Source organism: Taudactylus pleione, unplaced genomic scaffold, assembly GCF_031769625.1.
Source record: "Taudactylus pleione unplaced genomic scaffold, aTauple2 ptg001441l, whole genome shotgun sequence".
Classification (NCBI taxonomy): domain Eukaryota; kingdom Metazoa; phylum Chordata; class Amphibia; order Anura; family Myobatrachidae; genus Taudactylus; species Taudactylus pleione.
Genome location: NW_028285840.1, coordinates 242,173 through 265,254, shown reverse-complemented (window position 1 = coordinate 265,254; position 23,082 = coordinate 242,173). Strand labels below are relative to the sequence as shown.

At 48.9% G+C, this 23,082-nt stretch overlaps 1 protein-coding gene across 1 annotated transcript in view; it reads right to left on the bottom strand.

Moving 5' to 3' along the window:
* Positions 1-23,082, bottom strand: part of EPHA8 (EPH receptor A8) — a 193,616-nt gene that overhangs the window by 20,138 nt on the left and 150,396 nt on the right. Inside the window, exon 2 of the mRNA XM_088463733.1 lies at positions 205-360. Coding sequence (XP_088319859.1) covers positions 205-360 — 156 coding nt within the window. The remainder of the gene's footprint in view (positions 1-204; positions 361-23,082) is intronic.

Sequence of the window (23,082 nt, the reverse complement as noted above, 5' to 3'; positions counted from 1 at the left end):
GCTGCAGTGTGACATTCTAGGCACCCTGCTAGCCAGATGAGGTCCGAGGGCCAGACCAAATGGTTCCAGGGGCCTTATATGGCCCCCAGGCCTGAGGTTCCTCATCCCTGATTTAAAGTATCTTAAAAAATGTTTTGCTTGAGTGCAACGTGAACAGCAGGAATGTGACCAATTGCCTCGGCAATATGAGGTTGTTCTACTCACGTGTGCAGGCCACAGAGGAGGGGTCATTTGTGGAGCGATAATAGTTGGTGTCACATTCACAGATCTGGGCGGCCAGGGTGTCCGAGTGACTGAACGGTGGGCACTTGGAGCACAGCTGATCCCCTGGGGTGGACTTGTAATATCCAAGATCACAGGCTAGAACAATATAGAGGAGAAGCTGCAATGACAGATTGGTAGATTTTCCTGCATCTACGTGATTTCTGAACGCAACTGAGACCCGATTCTGAGTCACACGCAATTCGCAATACACACGGATCTTACGGATTTCATCCTACTGCATACGCGCCAAATCAGGTGTGCGCACACGGACGAAGACCTCTAGTGCATATGGATTGATCTGGACCACAGTTTCCGAGAAATGGTCGTTTCTGTGCAGTAACTGCGCAGTGACCACGCGATCTCACGGAACTGTTACATCTCGTGGGAGTGTCATAGATGTCTAACTATCTTCCCCGCTCGATCGTAGCGTGTGGATGGAAATCAGACAGAGCATGGGGCGAGTGCAACTGCAGGTACGGATATAAAAACAGTGGGCGGGATAGGCTTCCACATGCAGACGCACAGATCTTCGGCATACACAAGAGGCGGATTCTCACATTAGTATAAGGACGTAGGCTGCCGCGGCTGTACGGGAAGGCGGAAACAGAAACATGTGACCCAGAATCAGGCCCCTAACGTCTACAATCGTTGTATTATGAAAACGATTCATTGAGAAATTTAACAAGACACGATATTTATACATTATTCTAATTCTTCAGCGATGTTCTATAGAAGCCCTGTATACTTAATATATGTTATTATAGAGCAACAAAAGCTTTCTGTAGCACCGTGCCTGTAGGCGTCAGATATTGAGTAGTGGTCATCAACAGATCTAGTGCTGAGCGCCGCAGGCGGTAATCAAAGTGCAAAGTTCAATAATCCAATGGAGCTGTGTGAGGTTCTGAATTTGTTGTGGACCCGGGGTGGTGATAGAAGCAGACACAGGAGCAGACTTAAATGAAAAAGTGGGGTTTTTAATAAGTGACTGAGAAGACATGGGAATGGCAAACAAAAGTCCAGGTATAGCACTAAAGTGCACTTGATAACTGTAGTGAGGGTTAATGAACAAATGTCCAGAAGGTGACAGGCAGGAACAGTCCAGTATAAGTATGGTGAGCTAAAACAGAATGCAGGCTTGATGAGCTGTAAGTGAATGCAGGTTTGGTGAGCTGTAACTGATGCAGACAGAGGTAATGAAGTCCAGCTGGGAGTGAAATGAAGCAAGGTGCAGGGAAACAGCAGGTTCCGGTACTCAGGCAGGTAAGAAGGTATATGGAGGGTGCAGGGTAAGTCCAGCAGGTTGGAGCAGGCAAGGTTCAGGCTAGAAGTGTATAACAAGCAGGCAGGTAAAGCACAGGTACTCTCTCTCAGCTGCAGCTGAGAAACACGTTGCACTGGCAAAGGAAGGAAGGCTCTGGACCTTCCTAAATACTCAGTGCCGCGCTGTGACTGGCTGGAATGAGCACATGACCACCAGGATTGGACAGCTGTGATCACATGGCCGCAGGCAAGATGGCGGCGCCCATGCCAACGGAACGGAAACACCGTCAGACCTCACCAGGCCTAGTGACAATGTGCCCACACAGGACCACGCGCAGCCAATGCCCCTCTCCAAACACCAGCACCGCTGCCAGAGAACCCCCGCCACAACAACCTCACAGGTAATACCCGGCGGGTACCATGCCGAGAAACCCTGGCCATGACAAGCTGTGATGAGTACATGAGAGTCTTGGTGGCATCATGTGCCAAGGACGGGTGGATATTACAGATGATGAGTGAGATGACAGAGGCAAAAACTAGTCAATGGTTAGATTTGGGTTGGATGAATAGGTCAGAGTCATAGATCACACATCTCTCTGAAACACCGTGTATCTTGAGCGTATAGAATAACCTCCATTAGCAACTTAGACTACACCCACAAACACATACACCATATGTCACGAGATGCCTTTAACCACACTGGAATTAGTTGTTAACACGTACAAAATCGCAGATGATGCAGAAAGGAACTGGGTGTGAAAAAAGCTGCGCAAAAAGCTAGTGCCTCTTATACAATACCCCCAGTAGTGCCCCTTATACAGTGCCCGCAGTAGTGCCCCTAATGCAGTGCCCCCAGTAGTGCCTCTAATGCAGTGCCCCAGTAGTGCCCCGAGTAGTGCCCCTTATACAGTGCCCCCAGTAGTTCCCTTATACAGTGCCCCCAGTAGTTCCCCTTATACAGTGCCCCCAGTAGTTCCCTTTATACAGTGCCCCCAGTAGTTCGCCTTATACAGTGCCCCCAGTAGTTCCCCTTATACAGTGCCCCCAGTAGTTCCCCTTATACAGTGCCCCCAGTAGTGTCCCTTATACAGTGCCCCCAGTAGTTCCCCTTATACAGTGCCCCCAGAAGTGCCTCTTATGCAGTGCCTCAGTAGTGCCCTGAGTAGTACCCTTATACAGTACCCCCAGTAGTTCCCCTTATACAGTGCCCCTTATGCAGTGCCCCCAGTAGTTCCCCTTACATAGTGTTCCCAGTAGTGCCCCTTATACAGTGCCCCCAGTAGTGTCCCTTATACAGTGCCCCCAGTAGTTCCCCTTGTACAGTGCCCCTTATGCAGTGCCCCCAGTAGTTCCCCTTACATAGTGCCCCCAGTAGTGCCCCTTATACAGTGCCCCCAGTAGTGTCCCTTATACAGTGCCCCCAGTAGTGCCCCTTATACAGTGCCCCCAGTAGTGTCCCTTATACAGTGCCCCCATTACTTCCCCTTGTACAGTGCCCCAGTAGTGTCCTTTATACAGTGCCCCCAGTAGTATACCTTATACAGTGCCCCAGTAGTGTCCCTTATACAGTGCCCGCAGTAGTTCCCCTTATACAGTTCCCCTTATACAGTGCCCCCAGTAGTGCCTCTTATGCACTGCCTCAGTAGTGCCCTGAGTAGTGCCCCTTATACAGTACCCCCAGTAGTTCCCCTTATAAAGTGCCCCTTATGCAGTGCCCCCAGTAGTTCCCCTTACACAGTGTTCCCAGTAGTGCCCCTTATACAGTGCCCCAGTAGTGCCCCTTATACAGTGCCCCCAGTAGTGCCCCTTATACAGTGCCCCCAGTAGTGTCCCTTATACAGTGCCCCCAGTAGTGTCCCTTATACAGTGCCCCCAGTAGTTCCCCTTATACAGTGCCCCAATAGTGTCCTTTATACAGTGCCCCCAGTAGTGTCCCTTATACAGTGCCCCCAGTAGTGTCCCTTATACAGTGCCCCAGTAGTGTCCCTTATACAGTGCCACCAGTAGTGCCTCTTATCCAGTGCCAGTGAGTGTACTAGCCGGCACCGGTGAGTTTGGAATCTAAACACAAACTCAGGAGCTCATTCAGACTTGCTCGCAAGATGTGGCCGCTCGCTGGCAAAAAGGGGCCTGATATTTAATTTAAATGCTCGCACTGTGTGGTGTAAGGACGCCCTCTATGTCTTAGCGAGCTACGGCACTGAGCGCTCGCAAGTGTATTAAGACGCCCCCTTTGCCCTCGCAACACATGTCATCTCCTGGAATTGTTTGGTTAATCGATCAGTGCTGCCTGAAATACATGCAGGTGATGTGAACAATGACCCTGCTTTGCTAATTATGCACGCCCTTTAAACAGCATTTTGTTGTCCTGACACGCCTGCGTTCACAACACAACACCCTCGTTTACAAGCACCTTCCCCTGTTACCACCCACAAACGGCACTATCTGTCACTCAAACTAGCGACCTGATAGTGGCTTACGAGCAACCAAAAACAGATCGCAAAGACTGGCTTTGAATTATACGCATGCGCAGACGAGCGAAAATCATGCAGAGCAAGCGCAACTCAGCGACCGGGTCTGAATCAGGTCCTCAGTCCTCAGAACCCCACATAGTTCATGTTTTCCAGGTCACAAAGCAGGTGCACAGGTGTATTCATTACTCACTGACACATTTTAAAATATTCACAGGTGGAGCTAATTATTTCACTTATGATTCTGTGAGGAGACCTGGAAAACATGCACTGTTTGGGGTCCTGAGTACTGAGTTTGAGAACCTGTGGTCTATCCTGCTCAGTGACTCCTGTGCAGATTTCCATCTTGCTGTACTCCTGGCTCCAGGATCTTGTTCCATCCCAGAGATCCTATACCCTTGGCTCCAGTCCGATATCCTCTATCATCTGTTTCAATCCAATATCCTCTACCATCGGTTCCAGTCCGATATCATCTACCATTTGTTCCAGTCTAATATCCTATACCATTAGCTCCAATCTGATATTCTATACCATCGATTCCAGTTCGATATCCTCTACCATCAGTTCCAGTCTATCCCATACCATCGATTCCATCTCAGTGTCATCCAGTCTGGTTCCCTCCTGGAGATTCAGTTGTCAGCTACCAGTACAGGGAAACCCAAACACAGGACCGCGACCTACACATCGGGCGCAGCTAAGCACAAACTCCCTTGTAGGGGTCCCAGTTGAAAACCACCGGTGTGCTAGACTCCGCACCTCTGTTCTGGGTTTTAGTCAATTCCCCAGTACTATTCAGCCTCAGACTTCTTCTCATGAGCCGTAACTATATTAGACCAGTCAGTTTCCAGACATCCATTTCAGAACCCACTCCTGTCAGAGACTCGGGTCCGGATCCACAGACAAATCCAAACATGACTGTGACACATGGACATAGCTGATGCTGGAAGATGAGTTCCACAGCTATGGTACACTGAAGTCTATTTCTGGAGGTGGAAGATGAGATCTACAGATATGGTACACCGGACATAGCTGGAGCTGGAAGAGAGATCTACAGGTATGGTACACTGGAGTCCATAGTGGGAGCTAATAGATGAGATCTGCTGGTATGGTACACTGGAGTCCATAGAAGGAACTGGAAGCTGAGATCTACAGGCATGGTACACTGGAAGTAATTGCTTGAGCTGGAAGATATACAGACATGGTATACTGGACATAGCTGGAGCTAAAAGATGAGGTCTACAGACATTGTACACTGGACATACTGTAGCTGGTGCTGGAAGATGAGCTCTACAGCTATGGCACACTGAAGTCTACTGCCAGGGGTAGAAGATGAGATCTACAGCTTGGTACACTGGACATAGCTGGAAGAGTGGAAGCTGGTAGATAAGGTCTGCTGGTATGGTACACTGGAGCCCATAGTGGGAGCTGGTAGATAAGGTCTGCATGTATGGTACAGTATACTGGAGTCCATAGAAGGAACTGGAAGCTGAAATCTACAGGGATGGTACACTAGAGTCCATTCCTGGCAGTGGAAGAAGAGGTCTACAGGCATGGTATACTGGACATAGCTGGAGCTGGAAGATGAGGTCTACAGACATGGTACACTGGACATATCTGGAAGATGAGGTATACAGGTATAGTACACTAAAGCCCATAGTTGAAGCTGGAAGATGAGATCTTCAGGTATGGTACACTGAAGCTGAAAGATGAGGTCTGCAGGTATGGTACACTGGACGTAACTGGAAGATGAGGTATACAGGTATGGAACACTTAAGCCCATATCTGAAGCTGGAAGATGAGATCTTCAGGTATGCTACTCTGGAATCTATAACTGAAACTGGAAGATGAGGTTTACAGGTATGGTACACTGAATTCTATAGCTTGAGCTGGAAGATGAGGTCTACAGGTATGCTATACTGGACATAGATGGAAGATGAGGTACAGTATACAGGTATGGTATACTGGACATAGCTGGAAGATGAGGTATACATGTATGGTATACTGAAGCCCATAGCTGGCGCTGAAAGATTAGGTCTGCAGATATGGTACACATTAGTCCATGGAGTCAATTTACTCCTGTATACCATATGGATTGTTGTATCATATAGTGTATGTTATAACAATGTGAATGACAATAACATTGTGATCTCCGACAAAAGATAAAAGCTCGGCCAATGTAGAGGTATTGTAGCTGAAATAAGGTGAGGGGAGCTGGGCAACATCTAAGACCACAAGATATTTATTGCATGACTTGGTTTGGATGTCATGAAATACACAGGACGGTGTTACTTCTATTAATTAGGATTACCTTGGCAGACCTCTCTGGGGATAGCGGGGGTACTAGGAGCTCCAGAAGTTCTTTAACTGTGAGTAAGCTGGGTACACACCTATACAATCATACTTCAGATGTGATGGTACTTACATCCACTTGCGATTCAAAGTCCCGATCAAAACTTACAATGCTAAGCACCCTAATGATGTTCTTTTTTAACACAGCGCTCCTATTAGTGGCACCCTAATGTAGCGTTCCCGCTAGGGTGTTTTTTTTATCGGGGCGCGGCACCCTGCCCTCCTTCTGGAGGGCAAAAAGCGCCCTGCCCTCACAGTCTGCGGGTGCCGTCTTCACCCGCGGGACGCAGTGTCCCGCGGGTGGAAAAATGTGCGGTGACCCGGTCACCGCCGGAGAATAGATGCCGGGCGCATGCGCCGGCATCTATTCTCAATTTGTGCAGCGCTTGGGGGCTGCCCGGCGTGTCTGCAAGTGCCGGGCACGCCCCCAAGTATGACGAAAAGGGAACGTGTCTTATAGACACGTCCCCTTTTCATGACCACACCCCTTTTCGGACGCGCGCGCACATGGTTACCCTCTCTAGCTCCGGCGCCCTGCCTGCCACCGGAGCTAGAGTGAACACTACTAATGATGTTATTTTTTAACACAGTGCCTCACAGCGCTCCTATTAGTTGCACCCTAATGATGTTATTTTTTAAAACAGTGCCTGAACACACAACACAGTGCCTCACAAAGTTCCTAGTAATCGCACTCTAATGATGTTAATCTTTAACACAGTGCCTGAACATAAAACACAGTGCCTCACAGCACTCCTAGTAATGGCACCCTAATGATGTTATTTTTAACACAGTGTCTGAACACACAACACAGTGCCTCACAGCGCTGCTATTAGTGGCACCCTAATGATGTTATTTTTTAACACAGTGCCTGAACACACAACACAGTGCCTCACAAATCTTCTAGTTATGGCACCCTAATGATATTATTCTTTAACACAGTGCCTGAACACACAACACAGTGCCTTACAGCACTCCTAGTAATGGCACCCTAATGGCTTTTTTTTTTAACACAGTGCACACAAGTGTTTTATTTTCATTGTTTTAGCACAGTACCCTAATGGAGTTACACAGTTAACACAGTACCCCTTCAACACAGTGGTTCTAATGGATTTTTTTAAGCACAGTGGGCCTGATCGCTCTGAATCAGGGTGGCTTTTTTTTTTGGTGCCGGCCTCCTGACCGCTTGCTAAGCTGTGGGTAACTAACCACCCACAGCTTTTGCGAGCGGCCAGGTGATGGTCGAGACTTGCAACGAGACCCTTGTGGTAGGGTCTTGTTCCCGCAAGCCCCAGTGAGCTTCCTGCTCTAAACAGAGCAGGAAGCTCACCACTGACATCACTGGTGATGTCAGTGGTGCCTCCCACAAATGGCAGGCGTTGCTTCGGGAACGCCTCCGTTTGTGTAGCCACGCCCCCTGCCCGCCTCCAAAATGAAGCGAGCTGTCAATCACAATCCACAGCCGCCCCATTTTGGTGCGAGACCCAAAGCGACAGAGCACCCGTCGCTGGCCGGGTCTCGCGCTGGCGCATGCGCAGGGGGCAAACATCAACCTGCTTGCGAGCGCATAGTGCTTGCGAACGGGTCTGAATCAGCCCCAGTGCCTGAAGAACACACAGTGCTCCTATGGCAGTGGCACCTTAAAGGAGTGTTTTTATTTTTAATAACATAATGCGCCGCACAGTGCCTGCCTAAAGCCCTAAACACACCACACAGTGCCTCACAGTGCTCCTAATGGCATTTTTTGTGCCTGAAAGTGACTCATGTTGTTGCAGCCTACAGTCCACACCCTCTCCCTCTAATCTTCTTTGTGAAATGGCGCCGATCACAAGGGAGGGACTTTTATATGCATTTCCAAAAACGCAAGATCCAACGCTGGGAAGATGACACAATCCAAAACGGGCGAGATCCGGTGCCGGGAAGATGATGTTTTACCTCGTTTTGGGATCAGAAGTTGCTGGGAAGACCACAGCAAGGGTTCGGTTCGACTCATATCCCTTAAGTTCGGGTGTATGCGTACAGGAAGAAATAGATGGCATATACCACATGTAAATAAGGTAAACTGGTGATAATCCTAGTAAAGTAGTCCATGTCCTGAAGCGACTCATTTTCACCAGAGCGTGCTGCACATTGGAGATTTAACAACAACCTACAAAGGCAGATGATGGAGGAGCATCGTCAGAAGTACAGAATGGTTGGTAGTGGTACATACTTCCTGATTTGTCTGACACGTGACCATGGCGTGTGATAAATATTAGGGAGAACATGAGATCAGATCATTAGATGCGGGTATGGATTGATAGATAGACAGTAACTAGACAATCAATAGATAGACACCAGAAAGTAGAAAGTGAAAGATTGACAGGGACAAAAGGTCGACAGGGTCAAAAAGCCGACAGGTAAATGGTCGACGTGGACTTAGGTCAATGGAGTCTAAAGGGTCAAAAGATCGACATGCAAATGGTTGACACACAAAATCGACTTTTTTTTAATTATAACCCTAATCCTAACCCTCCACCTACTAGTGCCAAACCCTAACCATCTGTCTACCTGGTGCCCAACCATAAAACTCCCCATAGTGCCTAACCCTAACTGTCTTCTTCCACAGTCTAACCCTAACCCTCCGCCAACCATAACCTTAAAAATCATGAAAAGACGTGTCGATCGTTACCATGTTGACATTTTGACCCATTGACCTTTTGACCCTGTTGAACATTTACATGTCGACCTTTTGACCCGGTCGACCTACTTACTATATGCTCTCTGATGTCTTCTTATTGATTGTCTATCTAGTTGCTGTTCATCCACCATCCCGATAGCCTAAGACACAACCTGTTTTTTTTTTATAAAACATGACCTCAGGAGCATACCTACACTTCATATCTGATGAACATGTCGGGAATCGCAAGATCGGCTCCTTCGTTGTATAGGGGTGCACCCAGCGTGATATTTGTCTGCAGTTCCTCTATGCCTGAGCATTGTGGCCACCTGCAGCGTCTAGAGTAAATCCTGACATAGTGTCCTGCCTCTGGAATTGATGGGCTTGCATAAAGTCTGCCATAGCATCTGCAGCCCGCTCTGCCGCCTCTAGTCTCTGGAGATATGGGGACATCTGTTCGGAAGCTGGCAGGACAGCAGCAATGATGGATGAACTTCTCAGGAGGTTTCTAGCCAAGGAAGAGCTGGCAGTGACACACACATCACAGTCTGTTTCTGGACCCACAACAATCTAGCGGTGTCACCCAATCTACTATTATAAATATATCATCATTCTAATGGGATAAATTCATTTAACAAATAGAAATGTATCATTTGCTTAAACAACTTCAATAGTTTATGAAAAAAAAGAGAGTAACAGTATTCCGAGGAGGATAAAAAGCTGCATACAAACACTGGAGATGGAAAGATCTCATACTGATAACCTGGGGATGGGTAGTAGGACTAACTAGTAGCATGATGAGCCCGCTACAGTAATGTGCAGGAATGGCTAACTACCAGGATTACCATATAGAATGTGGGAAGGTGTAACAGCTGAGAGGGTGGTTCTGATTGCCAAGGGGTATGTCTAACAGCTGAAAGGGAGGGACTGCTGACACAGTGGGTAAGACTAGCAGCTGAGAGGGAGTGACTGGTGACAAAGTGGGTAAGACTAACACCTGTTAGGTAGTGATTGGTGACACAGTGGGTAAGACCTTCACCTAAGAGGTAGTGATTGGTGACAGTAGATAAAACTAACAGTTGAGATGGAGTGACTGGTGACACAGTGGGTAAGACTAACAGCTGAGTGAACGGTGACACAGTAGGTAGGACTGACAGCTGAGAGAGAGTGACTGGTGACACAGTGGGTAAGACTAACGCCTGAGAGGTAGTGATTCGTGACAGTGGATAAGACTAACAGTTGAGGTGGAGTGACTGGTGACACAGTAGGTAAGAGTAACATCTGAGAGGGAGTGACTGGTGACACAGTAGGTAAGAGTAACATCTGAGAGGGAGTGACTGGTGACACAGTGGGTAACACTAACTGCTGAGAGGGAGTGATTGGTTACACAGTGGGTAAGAGTAACTTCTGAGGGGGAGTGACTGGTGACACAGTGGGTAAGACTAAAAGCTGAGTGGGAGTGACTGGTGACACAGTGGGTAACACTAACTGCTGAGAGGGAGTGATTGGTTACACAGTGGGTAAGAGTAACTTCTGAGGGGGAGTGACTGGTGACACAGTGGGTAAGACTAAAAGCTGAGTGGGAGTGACTGGTGACACAGTGGGTAACACTAACTGCTGAGAGGGAGTGATTGGTTACACAGTGGGTAAGAGTAACTTCTGAGGGGGAGTGACTGGTGACACAGTGGGTAAGACTAAAAGCTGAGTGGGAGTGACTGGTGACACAGTGGGTAACACTAACTGCTGAGAGGGAGTGATTGGTCACACAGTGGGTAAGAGTAACCTCTGAGGGGGAGTGACTGGTGACACAGTGGGTAAGACTAAAAGCTGAGTGGGAATGACTGGTGACACAGTGGGTAAGACTAAAAGCTGAGTGGGAGTGACTGATGACACAGTGGGTAACACTAACTACTGAGAGGGAGTGATTGGTTACACAGTGGGTAAGACTAACCTCTGAGGGGGAGTTACTGGTGACACAGTGGGTAAGACTAAAAGCTGAGTGGGAGTGACTGGTGACACAGTGGGTAAGACTAACAGCTGAGTGGGAATACTGGTGACACAGAGCCTGATTCACTAAGGAACGCAACTGCGAATGTAATAGTGATTACGCACACAGTTCAACTGCGATAGTATGTTAATCCACTGCAATCGCAAAGCCTCTGCCGCACTACACAAGGACGCCAACTATACCTTACACACATCCGTAATGTTTAGCATGACTGCGAAACCATCGGTACAATCGAGTACCATCGCAGCCTCACGCAAACTTGCACAAGCCCTGACCTTGCAATGGGGTTCAAACGCACTGGCACGCCTGCGTTTGCCCAACCCCCCACCCCCTGTCAAAACCCCCCAAAATGACACTTCCTGTCAATCACTCTGTGATGGGTCTGCGTAGTCACTCTGGTCGCAGTCCCGGTCACAATGACTAGTTCGAGCAGGCGTACTGCAAAGCATACACATGCACAGTACGCAACAATCGGCCGATTGCGTGCGTAATCGCAGTTGCGTACAGTAGTGAATCAGGCCCTGTATACCTAATTTATTACAGGGTTGACTTTAGACTAGATAAGACAGAAATTAGGAACCTCCTTAGCTGCCGAACACGACGATAACACATACAATATAACTACTTACTAAAATTCACAATATGAGTTTGTGACAGATATGCTAATTAATTTGCGGAATTCAAAAATTAATTCATCAAGTCAACAATCCAGTGGCTGAAGCAACATCTACTATAGACAATGCTGGTCCCCTAATAGCTTCTCACACTGTACAGCTGTCTCTTTCTGTTATCACAAGTGAGAGACTAGTTTTAAGCTTTTGCTAGTTACATACGCTCTCTCTTTGTTTTTACACTTCATGGGTTCTCTTTATTAGATATTGACCAAGTCAATGCTGATCATATTGAATACATCAATCATATTAAACCATTTTAACCCCTTCAGCACTAAGGACATGTGGGGCTCATCCTCGGCATATAACTTAAAAGTTATAAGTACGAATTTCACTCATTCTAAACGATGTGCCCCCTTAGTAGTTATTGTATGCTTCCCAACCATCCTGATTTTGAATGGGAGAGTCCCGCTTTTCGGGTACTGTCCCGCTGTCCCACCCGCCTGCTGCAGTGTTCTGGGGTGGGGGTGGAGCAAGGATGGGAGGATTCCTCTCATTTGCTGACCATTGGTGACTGTATGCTGTGGGCATCCATATACTATGGAGAGGAATGGGGGGCAGCCCAGCAGCTTGGGAAGTGCCGCCCATGCCCACAGCGTTCAGTGTGACAAAAACTAGGGACGTGCTACACAGCCACACCTCGGGACCACAAGGCCCTTTTTGTCAACCTTGTCAATGTTAGTCTGTGGGAGGGGTGGGTTAGGCTGTGGGAGAGGTGGGTTAGTCTGTGGGAGGGGCTGGTTAGGCTGTGGAAGAGGTGGGTTAGGCTGTGGGAGGGGTGGGTTAGGCTGTGGAAGAGGTGGGTTAGGCTGTGGAAGAGGTGGGTTAGGCTGTGGGAGGGGTGGGTTAGGCTGTGGGAGAGGTGGGTTAGGCTGTGGGAGGGGTGGGTTAGGGTTAGGCTGCGGGAGTGGCAGGTTAGGGTTAGGCTGAGGGAGGGGTGGTTTAGGCTGCAGGAGGGGCGGGTTAGGCTGTGGGAGGGGTGGTTTAGGGTTAGGCTGTGGGAGAGGTGGGTTAGGAATAGGCTGTGGGAGAGGTGGGTTAGCAATAGGCTGCAGGAGGGGTGGGTTAGGCTGTGGGAGGGGTGGGTTAGGAATAGGCTGTGGGAGAGGTGGGTTAGGAATAGGCTGTGGGAGAGGTGGGTTAGCAATAGGCTGCAGGAGGGGTGGGTTAGGCTGTGGGAGGGGTGGGTTAGGCTGTGGGAGAGGTGGGTTAGGCTGTGGGAGAGGTGGGTTAGGAATAGGCTGCAGGAGGGGTGGGTTAGGCTGTGGGAGGGGTGGGTTAGGCTGTGGGAGAGGTGGGTTAGGGTTAGGCTGTGGGAGGGGTGGGTTAGGGTTAGGCTGTGGGAGGGGTGGGTTAGGCTGTGGGAGAGGTGGGTTAGGAATAGGCTGTGGGAGAGGTGGATTAGGATGAGGGAGGGGTGGGTTAGCTTGTGGGAGGGGTAGATTAGGGTTAGGCTGCGGGAGGGGTGGGTTAGGTTGCAGGAGGGGTGGGTTTGGGTTAGGCTGTGGGAGAGGTGGGTTAGGGTTAGGCTGTGGGAGAGGTGGGTTAGGGTTAGGCTGCGGGAGAGGTGGGTTAGGCTGTGGGAGGGGTGGGTTAGGGTTAGGCTGTGGAAGGGGTGGGTTAGACTGTGGGAGAGGTGGGTTAGGCTGTGGGAGAGGTGGGTTAGGGTTAGGCTGTGGGAGAGGTGGGTTAGGAATAGGCTGTGGGAGAGGTGGATTAGGATGAGGGAGGGGTGGGTTAGGCTGTGGGAGGGGTAGATTAGGGTTAGACTGCAGGAGGGGTGGGTTTGGGTTAGGCTGCGGGAGAAGTGGGTTAATGTGATGGAGGGGTGGGTTAGGCTGCGGGAGGGGTGGGTTAGGGTGAGGGTTAAGATTTAAGTTAAGGCTAGGGGAAGGGGAGATTAGGGCTAGGCACCCCCCAGGAGGGCTAGATTTAGGGTGTGGGGAGGGGGGGTTAGGTTTAGGCACCCCTGGGGGGAGGTTAGGGTTAGGCACTATGAGGGGAGGTTAGGGTTAGGCACCCCTAAGGGAGGGTTTTGGGGGGTGGGGGCAGGGGACGCTTAGGGATAGTTAAAATACTTAACCTGTCGGGATCTTCATTCTTCTGCCTTCCGGCGTCGGTATTACATTAGCTGGGCTTATGTCCGGTGGTATGTCATACCGACTCCAGCTACATAACATAAAAGGACTCAGACTGTTGAAGGTAAATTAATTACAACTTAGGGGTCTAGGGTCTATTTACTAAGCTTTGGATGGAGATAAAGTGAACAGAGATAAAGTACCAACCAATCAGCTCCTAAATGCCATGTCACAGGCTGTTTGAAAAATGACAGTTGGGAGCTGATTGGCTGGCACCTTATCACTTTTCACTCTGTCTCCTAACACTGCTTAGTAAATAGACCCCTAGGCCTCATAGCTGCACTGGCACCTACCACGAGTTACCAGGGACCACGAAGGTTTGCAAAAGCTGTTGCTGATGATGAGAGTATTGACTAATGAATGAACACTAAGAGCCGTAGTCAATTTGAGCCGAGCCGCGATACTTTTTTGCGTCCTGGACTTTTCGCCTACTTCGCCTGTTTTGTAGGCGGAAAAGTATCGCGCGCGTGTCAGCTTTCAATTTGAAAGTACACGAAAACGGGACCCGGCGAAACTTGAACAGGCGATGCTCTGACATGGGGGTTAGCTATGATACCCCCCGATTTGGCTTGCTGAAGGTATTTGGTGTTTTTAAACGGGCTCAATAGCTGCTAAATAGCGTTTTTGTATACGTGGTGCAGAATAGTATTCAGAAGTATTTTTACCTGAAAATAACTTATCCCAGCAAATTTGGGGTACTTGAAAATGGGGGCCAGCAGATTTAAAAGTTCCTAAAGTAAAGTTGAAAAAATCGTGAAAAATCCACCCGCTGCAAGCACCTGCAATCCAAAAGACACTTGGGGCATACTTGGGGACCCCCCTGGAGTCAAGTTCGCTAGTTTTTAACTTTGGACCCCAACTTTTTTTTTTCGCCCCCTTTTTCAAAGTCATTTTTTGGGGTGTCCTTAAGTGTTTTTTTAAATTTTTTGGACACAGTTTACCTTTGGGGGACTGTCTGAAGGCTGCAGGGGGGTTCCCACAACGTTGCACCCCAAAACCCCAATTCTGCACTTTTTTTCTGCCTGCTATTCATAGGCGAAACTTTACCGCCTATTACATTACATTGACTTTCCGCCTAAGCGGAAAGTCCTACAACTCAAATACGGGGTAAAAGTAAAACAAGCGAAAATTACGTCATCGGCGAAAATGTATCGCGGATCCGGACTTTTCACCTCAAATTGAATACGGGCGTAATTCTACAACTGACATCTGGAAAACAAATGGTACATCCTGAAACAAGTCCTTATTGCAGTACACAGATCAGAAATGGAGAAGTGAAGCCTTTCCCTGAGTCTCTCTTTCTCTCTCTATATACTGTATGTGTCTATATAATGCACACATTGCTGTATTATCCTGCGTTTCAGGCATTGAGCGAGGCCGATCGGTACATGGAACACATGTATTTGTGTAGATGTGGCAGAAAATGTGTAGAATAAGCAGAATTGTGTAGACCCAGGAGGACGCGGAGAGGACAGCGCAGGAAATATAGAAGCGTCCCACACGCCTGTTTATCTGGGAAATCTTATCCCGCACTCATTTCATGAGGCTTTTGTCATATAACTGACAGCGTTTCTGGTGAAGAGAATTCCCCAGACCCCAATCACAGCGAGAAAAGATGATTTGTGGAATGATTGTACATGAAAGCCGCTTTGCTCCTGAGTACATCACGTTTTCCAGCCATTAAAGAGACACACTAGCCTCAATCATTTTCTCTCCTCCGTCACGTTGTGGTCAGTAATTCCATAAACACAAAACAGATCAATTCTGAAAGCGTAGAGCAAATGTCATTGTGACGCCCTGCGTCTATCTGCGCCGTAAAACACCGCGAACTGGCGGCATTAAGTGCTGAATGTGGGATAGGTGCCTAATTACGTACCCCACCTGAACAAAATGAAATCCCTGGGATGTAAAGTACCCATCTAATTATACACGGATGTTACACAACACATGGATGTGACGTGTTGGGGTTATATCACGAGGTAATACATAGGGTTTAGAACATTCATAAAACAGACTCCATATGCAGGGGTGGTCTAAGAGAGCAGGGGCCCTGTGTGCAGCCCACATGCAGGCCGCTGCGTAATTTTCCCGGTGATTCCAGTCTGCAGCACCAGCCGACGCGGGACTCTGGAGAGGTATGTAAAATGAGTATATGGGTGCAGGGTCTGCGATGTGGGCCGTCCTGGAACCAGGGAGCTGTGTGCACTCATTATAGTTACAAAAATGTCCATAGGTTTATAGCAGCTGATGATGATCCCTGTTATATGCATCTTACATGCGACTGTCCCTCGCTATCCTGTACTCTAGTGTTCATTCTAGCACCCTGCACCCGTCACAGCCCGTGCAGTTCCTCTTTCCTGCCTGGGGTGCTGCTCTCTGCTCTGGTGCTTCTAGCACGCTCTGGTCTGTATATCTCAGCAGTTTGTTGCATCAGCTGAGTGTGCTAGAAGCACCAGAGATGAGAGCGACACCCCAGGCAGGAAAGAGGAACTGCACAGGTTATGACAGGTGCAGGGTGCTAGAATGAAGACTACTGTACTCTAGGAGTAATGCATGATCAACGGGGGCATTTAATGCGGTCCACAGTTATCCAGCCAGTAGCCGTCCTCACTGCTGATATGTAACATATAACATGTATGTACACCAATACCGACTCCATGTGTTTCCCAGTCCAACTAATATCTCTTTTTCACCAAAAACCCGGGTCCAACCTGGGTATTCAGACATGGGCCCTCATTCAGAGCCACTCGCAAGCGGGCGCACGTACGTTAGGCGTACGTACAAAAATATTTAAATTCAATGGCTCGCTCGTATTTTCGTTTGCATCTAAAATTCCTCCCTAAACTCCGGCGACCCCTCCTCTAACTAACGAGCGTGCGAAATAGCGAGCGTACATCCCCAAAATGGCTTGAAGGGAACGCACACACAAGTGAAACCGGAAGTGGCCTTGTCAGATGTCGATTACCTGCTCCTTTATTCTGCCTACCTCCCTCAATCGTATCATGCCAATCAATGTATCAATTAGCTTAATTGTTTTTTTTTTTTTGATAAAAAGTATCTTTGGCAGAAAAACAAAAAAAAAATATTATGCCAATTGGTTTGTGTTTAAACAATAAATTTATGAAAAAAATCTGACATTGTATTGTGACATTATTGGACAAATGGGTTACATTTAATCCTGGCCCTAAAGGCAAAAACTGACCAAAAAAACAATTTCATTTATTTTAAAAAAAGGCCTCTTGAAGGAACGTTTAAAAATTCACCTAACGATGCAAATTCCACAGTAAAAAAAAAAAGGGGAGCTAATTAAAACATGATGACATTATTGTCACAATAGGCCATAAACAACAAATTGAGGCCAAAATAAAACCCAAAAAATGTACGCAAATTGATTGTGTAATCCTGACATTAGCAGGTATGATTTCCACCTGCGTACGCTTTTGTGCTATCCCAATAAACTGCTTTCCAAACACATACCAAGCCGGTTTTCAATACAACACTAATTGCTTTTGTGACCACCCGCGATTAATCGCTGCAACATCGTGGAGTCCCGGGACGGAGGAGAAGGCCATCGCCAATGTGGTCGAGTAATCCAGACCCTAAACTGTGCGAGCATTTTGAAGGGAAAGAGGATGTTCCAGTGACGTATGTGACGGTCCGAACACATTTGACGTTCGCATCTGCTAATGTATGTACGCCCCAAAAACGCCTCGCCACGCCTGCGTTTTTCCATCTCCACCCCCGTCAACACCCAAAAACGCCCTGTTCTGTCAATCACATTTGACATGTCACTTCCTGTACGCTATTTTAGGAACGACAGATAAAAAGCTTGCAAACTGCCGTACGCACATGCGCAGTGTAACACCGACGCATGCGTGGTTAGTCAACATCGGAACGCAACGAGCGTACTGCTGTTTGCGAGTGGCTCTGAATGAGGGCCATGGTTCCAACCCAGGTCAGACACAGTTTACACAGCACCATCGATCTGGGTTAGTCTCAGGTCAGCCCCGTTCACAGTTTGCCCTGCTCAACTTGTGAGGTCATAAAAAGTGGGAGGTGACTGCTCCACAACCACCAATCAGCTCATTTTAGGCATGACCCAGGTCGGATAACCCGGGTTGAGCCGTTTACACTGCACCGTTACCCAGGTCCATCCTGGGTCCGCCCCCGGCAGCTACTGTTGCCGGGTCACTTGACCTGGGTTATTTTTCAGGGACCCTTTTACACTGAGCTGCGACCCAAGTAGACCCAGCAAAAACCCGGGTTTTAGCTCTGGTGTAAAAGGGGTATAAGTAATAAGAAAATAAGATCCAATACTTATGAAAGTTATCCTAACCCTATGATAAAACAGCCTTACATAGGTTATTTTGGGCTCTTCCTTGGATGCAACACTGAGTGATTGCAAGCTCTTTGAGACAATAGAGGATAGACTGCTGTAGTGTGCGATTAGAGCAGTCACCCTCTTATCACAGTAAGTGGAGAATGGCGGCACCGCTGGGCAATCTGCCAGCAGCGATTACTGTGCATTTACACACAATTTCCTGGTATCAGAATATTCTTACTCACAGCTCGGAGGCTATTGTTATTAGAATAAGTCAGGGAGATTGCCTCCGATTCAGAGGTGTTCCCACGGCTAAGTCATTAAAATGAAGCAAAAGTAATTAAAGTGAAAAGTTAATTAGCTCATTAAGATGGAAGGTTAGTGAAGATTTTAAATTAAGGCGAATTGATCATTTCTATTCATTTAACACCAGCATGGTAATAATAACTAAACCGGGGGAGCAGGTAAATGCAGGAGTTTGGGGGGGACAGAATAAAACACCAAGAAACTTTATGCTGGGAGATCCATGACATCTGCCATGTCTCCCGTGTCACACATTATTAAAGGCTAACGCCAGGTCATGGGGCAAAGGTCGCACCAACTCTGGTGGTAGATGGGTAATAGGAGGGAGAAAAGGACGACGGTGCTGGTGGGCATTTAGATGGATATAGAACATCAGGTCCCACCGTCCACAGCCGTACCCGCAAAGAACTAATAAGTCTCACAGAAAAAATCTTGGTGGATTCAGGCTTTGCTGACATGCGACATCACCATCTCCGATTGGACGTTCTGTGCGTGGCCTGTGGTGTAACAGGGTGGGATGTAGTTTGGAAGCTGATGGTCTAAATCCCGACCACCGGCTTCCAGACTAATCCCGGCGTGGTACTAATGACAACCGTCTAAATCTAGACGCCAGTAATTAACCAGACGCCGGAAGACCGACGCCCGGCTTCTCTATCGAAGTGATCGGGGGGAGGGTTAGGTTTAGGGCTCCCGGGGGGAACCTAGGATTAGGCACCCCCCCGGGAGGTTAGGGATAGGCTAGGGGAAGGGGGGGTTAGGCACCCGCGGGGGGAGGCTAGGGTTAGGCACCCCCCTGGGGGACTTAGGTTCAGACGGCGGGGAAGGGGGGGGTTAGGTTTAGGCACAGAGAGGGGGGATTAGGGTTAGGCACTTGGGGAGAGGTTAGGGTTAGGCACCCCTAAGGGAGGGTGAGGGTTAGGGTTAGGGGGGGGAATTAGGTTAGCGATACTTACCTTAGGGATGATCGGGGCTTAACCCTTGCCGGGCTGCCGCTGTCGGGATTTGAATCACCGGACATGCGTCCGGCGGTAATACCTACTACACCCAACAGGGTATAAACCTGGAAATTGAAGAAAGCACTAGACCCTGCATCTCCCCTCCCCCATCCCCAATGTTTAGTCAAGACCGTAGACCTTTGGCTCACATTTTTTTGTGCACTAGGCCAACATTACTACAGACAAGGGAGACCTTTTGTGTAGCATTACACCTACCACCTCTGTACAGTAAGTACTGTAGGTCGGCAGAGTGTAGGAGGATTGCAGCTGCCGAAGTACTGTAATCTGTGCATTGGCCGGATGGCGCTGTATGTGTGACAATGTGTATTCTCACCGCCTTTGCTACGACGATAGGCCCTGAACAGCATCAGGGATGACTGCCATCTTTCACGAGTTGCAATTACAAAAATATATACGAATGACGCACTCACCATCAAGTGCTTACATTCGCCCACTGAAAGCCTCTCACATCCGCTGCTCACGCACATAACTGGAAACGCAGATCAGGCGGCCATCAGCCTTCTGAGGACGACTAAGCTACCGCAGGCGCAGCGGGTCTCCAGACATGCAGAGGACTCTCCTGCTGCGAGTACGGACACAGTGGCGAATTTATGGACGCCCAGAAAACAGTGTTTAAATGGGATGAAACGTCTGCGTTTCTCTATCCCCCCCCCGTTACCTCCCTCAAATGCTGACTTCCTGTCACTCACTTTATGAGTGAATCCTCTGTGTTCGAACGTGAACGCACTTCAGTCGCTGTGTGTGTGTAGTGTGGCTTACTCTAAGTATCCAACTTCAGTGGGGGAAACTTAACACCGGAGAAATTCATCATTGGTCTGATGTGGGGACAGCTGCTCCGAAAAGCACCCGTCACCTCGGCTAAGCATGGATGACCCGAGGTCACGCATGCGCACAGCTGCTGGGGAAGTAATGAAGAGGCGGCGGATGGATCCCCAGAACTACTTCCCATAGGAAGGAGCAGGGATCCGAGAACAAACGCCGTCTGAAGATGGGGTTTGTTCTCGGAACTTTCAGTCCATTTGGAACCTCTGATGAGCAAGAGCCCGGTAACCTAATAGCGTTTCCACCTGGTTACCGATGATGAATAGGCCCCTTGTATTATAATAATGAGCAACCTCATGTCAATATTGGCTCTACACACAATAGGACACAGGTCAAAGCCAGTAGAGGTAATCGCCAGTACCCGATGTGCGGCACGATGGACTTTGCAGCTTTACTCACCCGGCTGTGGCTCCTATAGTTACTTATCTATTTGAGCTAAAATGCCTACTCAAAGCTAAACTGAGTAGAGGGCCTGATTTAGAGATTTGCGCAATGCTGATATTCACGCAGATCGATCCAATTGTACACCGCTGCGCGGGCGTATAAGCCATACTGCACATGCGCAGCGATCGCAATGCGATTACGGAAGTACAGAGGAATCCATCGCAAAGTGAGTGACAGGTTGTCAGCGTTTGGGTGTGGTAACAGGGGGGTGGTCAGGAAAACGCAGGCGTCTGTATGTTTGAACGCCGTTACATGGGCGTGCATAAATTAGCCTCTACGATTGTACACGCAGCATGAGATCTCGTCTGACTGCCGCAAGGGCAAGATGGGCGCTCGATGTGCGTCGGCGTTACTGATATTTACGCAGGTAAGCGACGTCGTACACCGATAAGAAGGCAGCAGTGGGCGTCCTTATGCTCGGGTGATCTTTGGGACCATTAGCATATTTTCACTGCTGCGTTGCGTACAAAATCGCGTCCGTGATCGCATTGCCGTCCCTCTCTTAATCAGTCCCACAGTCAGGAATGGAATCAGCAATAGAGACGCCCGTCGCCCACTACCGCTATCTCACATCCGTAATACCTCGCAGTCCTGCGTACACATTGGGAACATCGGGTAACAGTCTCATTGCACGTAGTAAGTACTCAAGCCACGTATGCCGTCACAGTGGCTAATTTATGCACACCCACGCAACGGCGTTCAAACGGACAGGCACACCTGTGTTTCTCCGAACATTCCCCCGTCACTCACTCTGCGATGGATTTCTATGTGCGCGCTTGATTGCAGTGCTATCGCAATGCTATCACGCGCACGTGAACCGCGGTGCATACGCATTCGCAATATGCACCATCGGCCGATCTGCGTACGCGGTTGCAATTGCGATCCGTGATGAATGAGGCCCTGAGACAGCAGAGATCATACACAGTCAGAATATATCACCAGAGGCGGAGACGGAACAGGGGGCCTGATTCAGAGCTGAACGCTCTGACCAGAGCGCTCGCTCTGAATCAGGGCCCTCCTACCTGTTTTTGGAGCGGCCTCTTGGACGCTCGTATAGCTGTGGGTTACCACCCACAGCTTATGCGAGCGTCCATGATGATGGTCGCGATGGTCTTAGACCATCGCGACCATCGGGCTTGCGACGAGACCCTGCGGTAGGGTCTCGCTTCCGCAAGCCCAGGAGCGATTTTGGCTCTATCAGAGCCAAAATCACTCCCACTGACAACATTACTGATGTCAGTGGGGCCGGACTCAGACGGTAGGCGTTCCCATGGGAACGCCTCCGTCTGGCAGTAACGCCCCCGGCACGCCCACCAAAGGGGGCGTGCTGTCACTCACCATCGACAGCACGCCCCCTTTGGTGCGAGACCTATTCCTCGTCGCTCGCCGGGTCTCGCGCATGCGCCAAACATCGACCCGCTTGCGAGCGAACTTCCCTCGCGAGCGGGTCTGAATGACCCCCAGGTTCAGCAGAAACACATGACTGGCACGAGGAAAGAGACTTGATATTCTGGCAGCCACATAGGCGAACAACAGGGCGTAGTTGAGTAGAACTAATGGCTCCCATACACTAGCGACGGATTGTCGCAGTCCTGCGATGCAGAGATGCCGGGTTGGACTACCGGTGAACATGTTGGATTTCACTGATTTTGCCGATCACAATGATAATATGATCGTGATTTGCAAATCTATGAAAATGTGTCTGGGAGCTAGGACAGAGCTGCTGTGTTCCGCTTTGCGCCAAGTATGTCAGGTGTCGCTGTCAGTATATTGTTTTGTTTCTTGGTGCTGACATCTTTCTCTTTCCAGAGTGAGCTGTCCAACCTGCAATCCAGGACCTTCCAGAACATCTCAGCGGCCTGCAGGTGAGAGAAAGTGGAGCGAGGTAAGTGCCTAAGACACGGGACCACACATCAGCAATTACAGTCCAGCCGCAGATGGTAACTGCTACCTTAACAAAGGCCACAGATATAGGAAATGTATTTGTCCTGTCTGACCCCAGTCTCATTTGCCGAGCATCTGTCCTGCCCTCTCCTAGGATGATCGCTCACAACGGCAGAGAGAGGAAACCAAGCATCACGGGGGCTGCAGCTCGCAGTTCTCACTCCCCACCTGCCCTCCAAAGACAAACGACTTGTTCCTGTGCATGAGACGCACCTTCCCTGGCAGTCTCAGGTGGTGCCTTCTCTGTGTGTCTTCATAATGACTGCGCATCCCAAGAGACAGGCCATCAGCACAAAATAGCACACACATCCCATCTGATGAATGGGCACCCGGCCCCCAGACCATCATCAGACGGGACATGTCATCCAATAAATAACAACGCAGAACCCAGACTATCATTAACTCTTTCATGTAA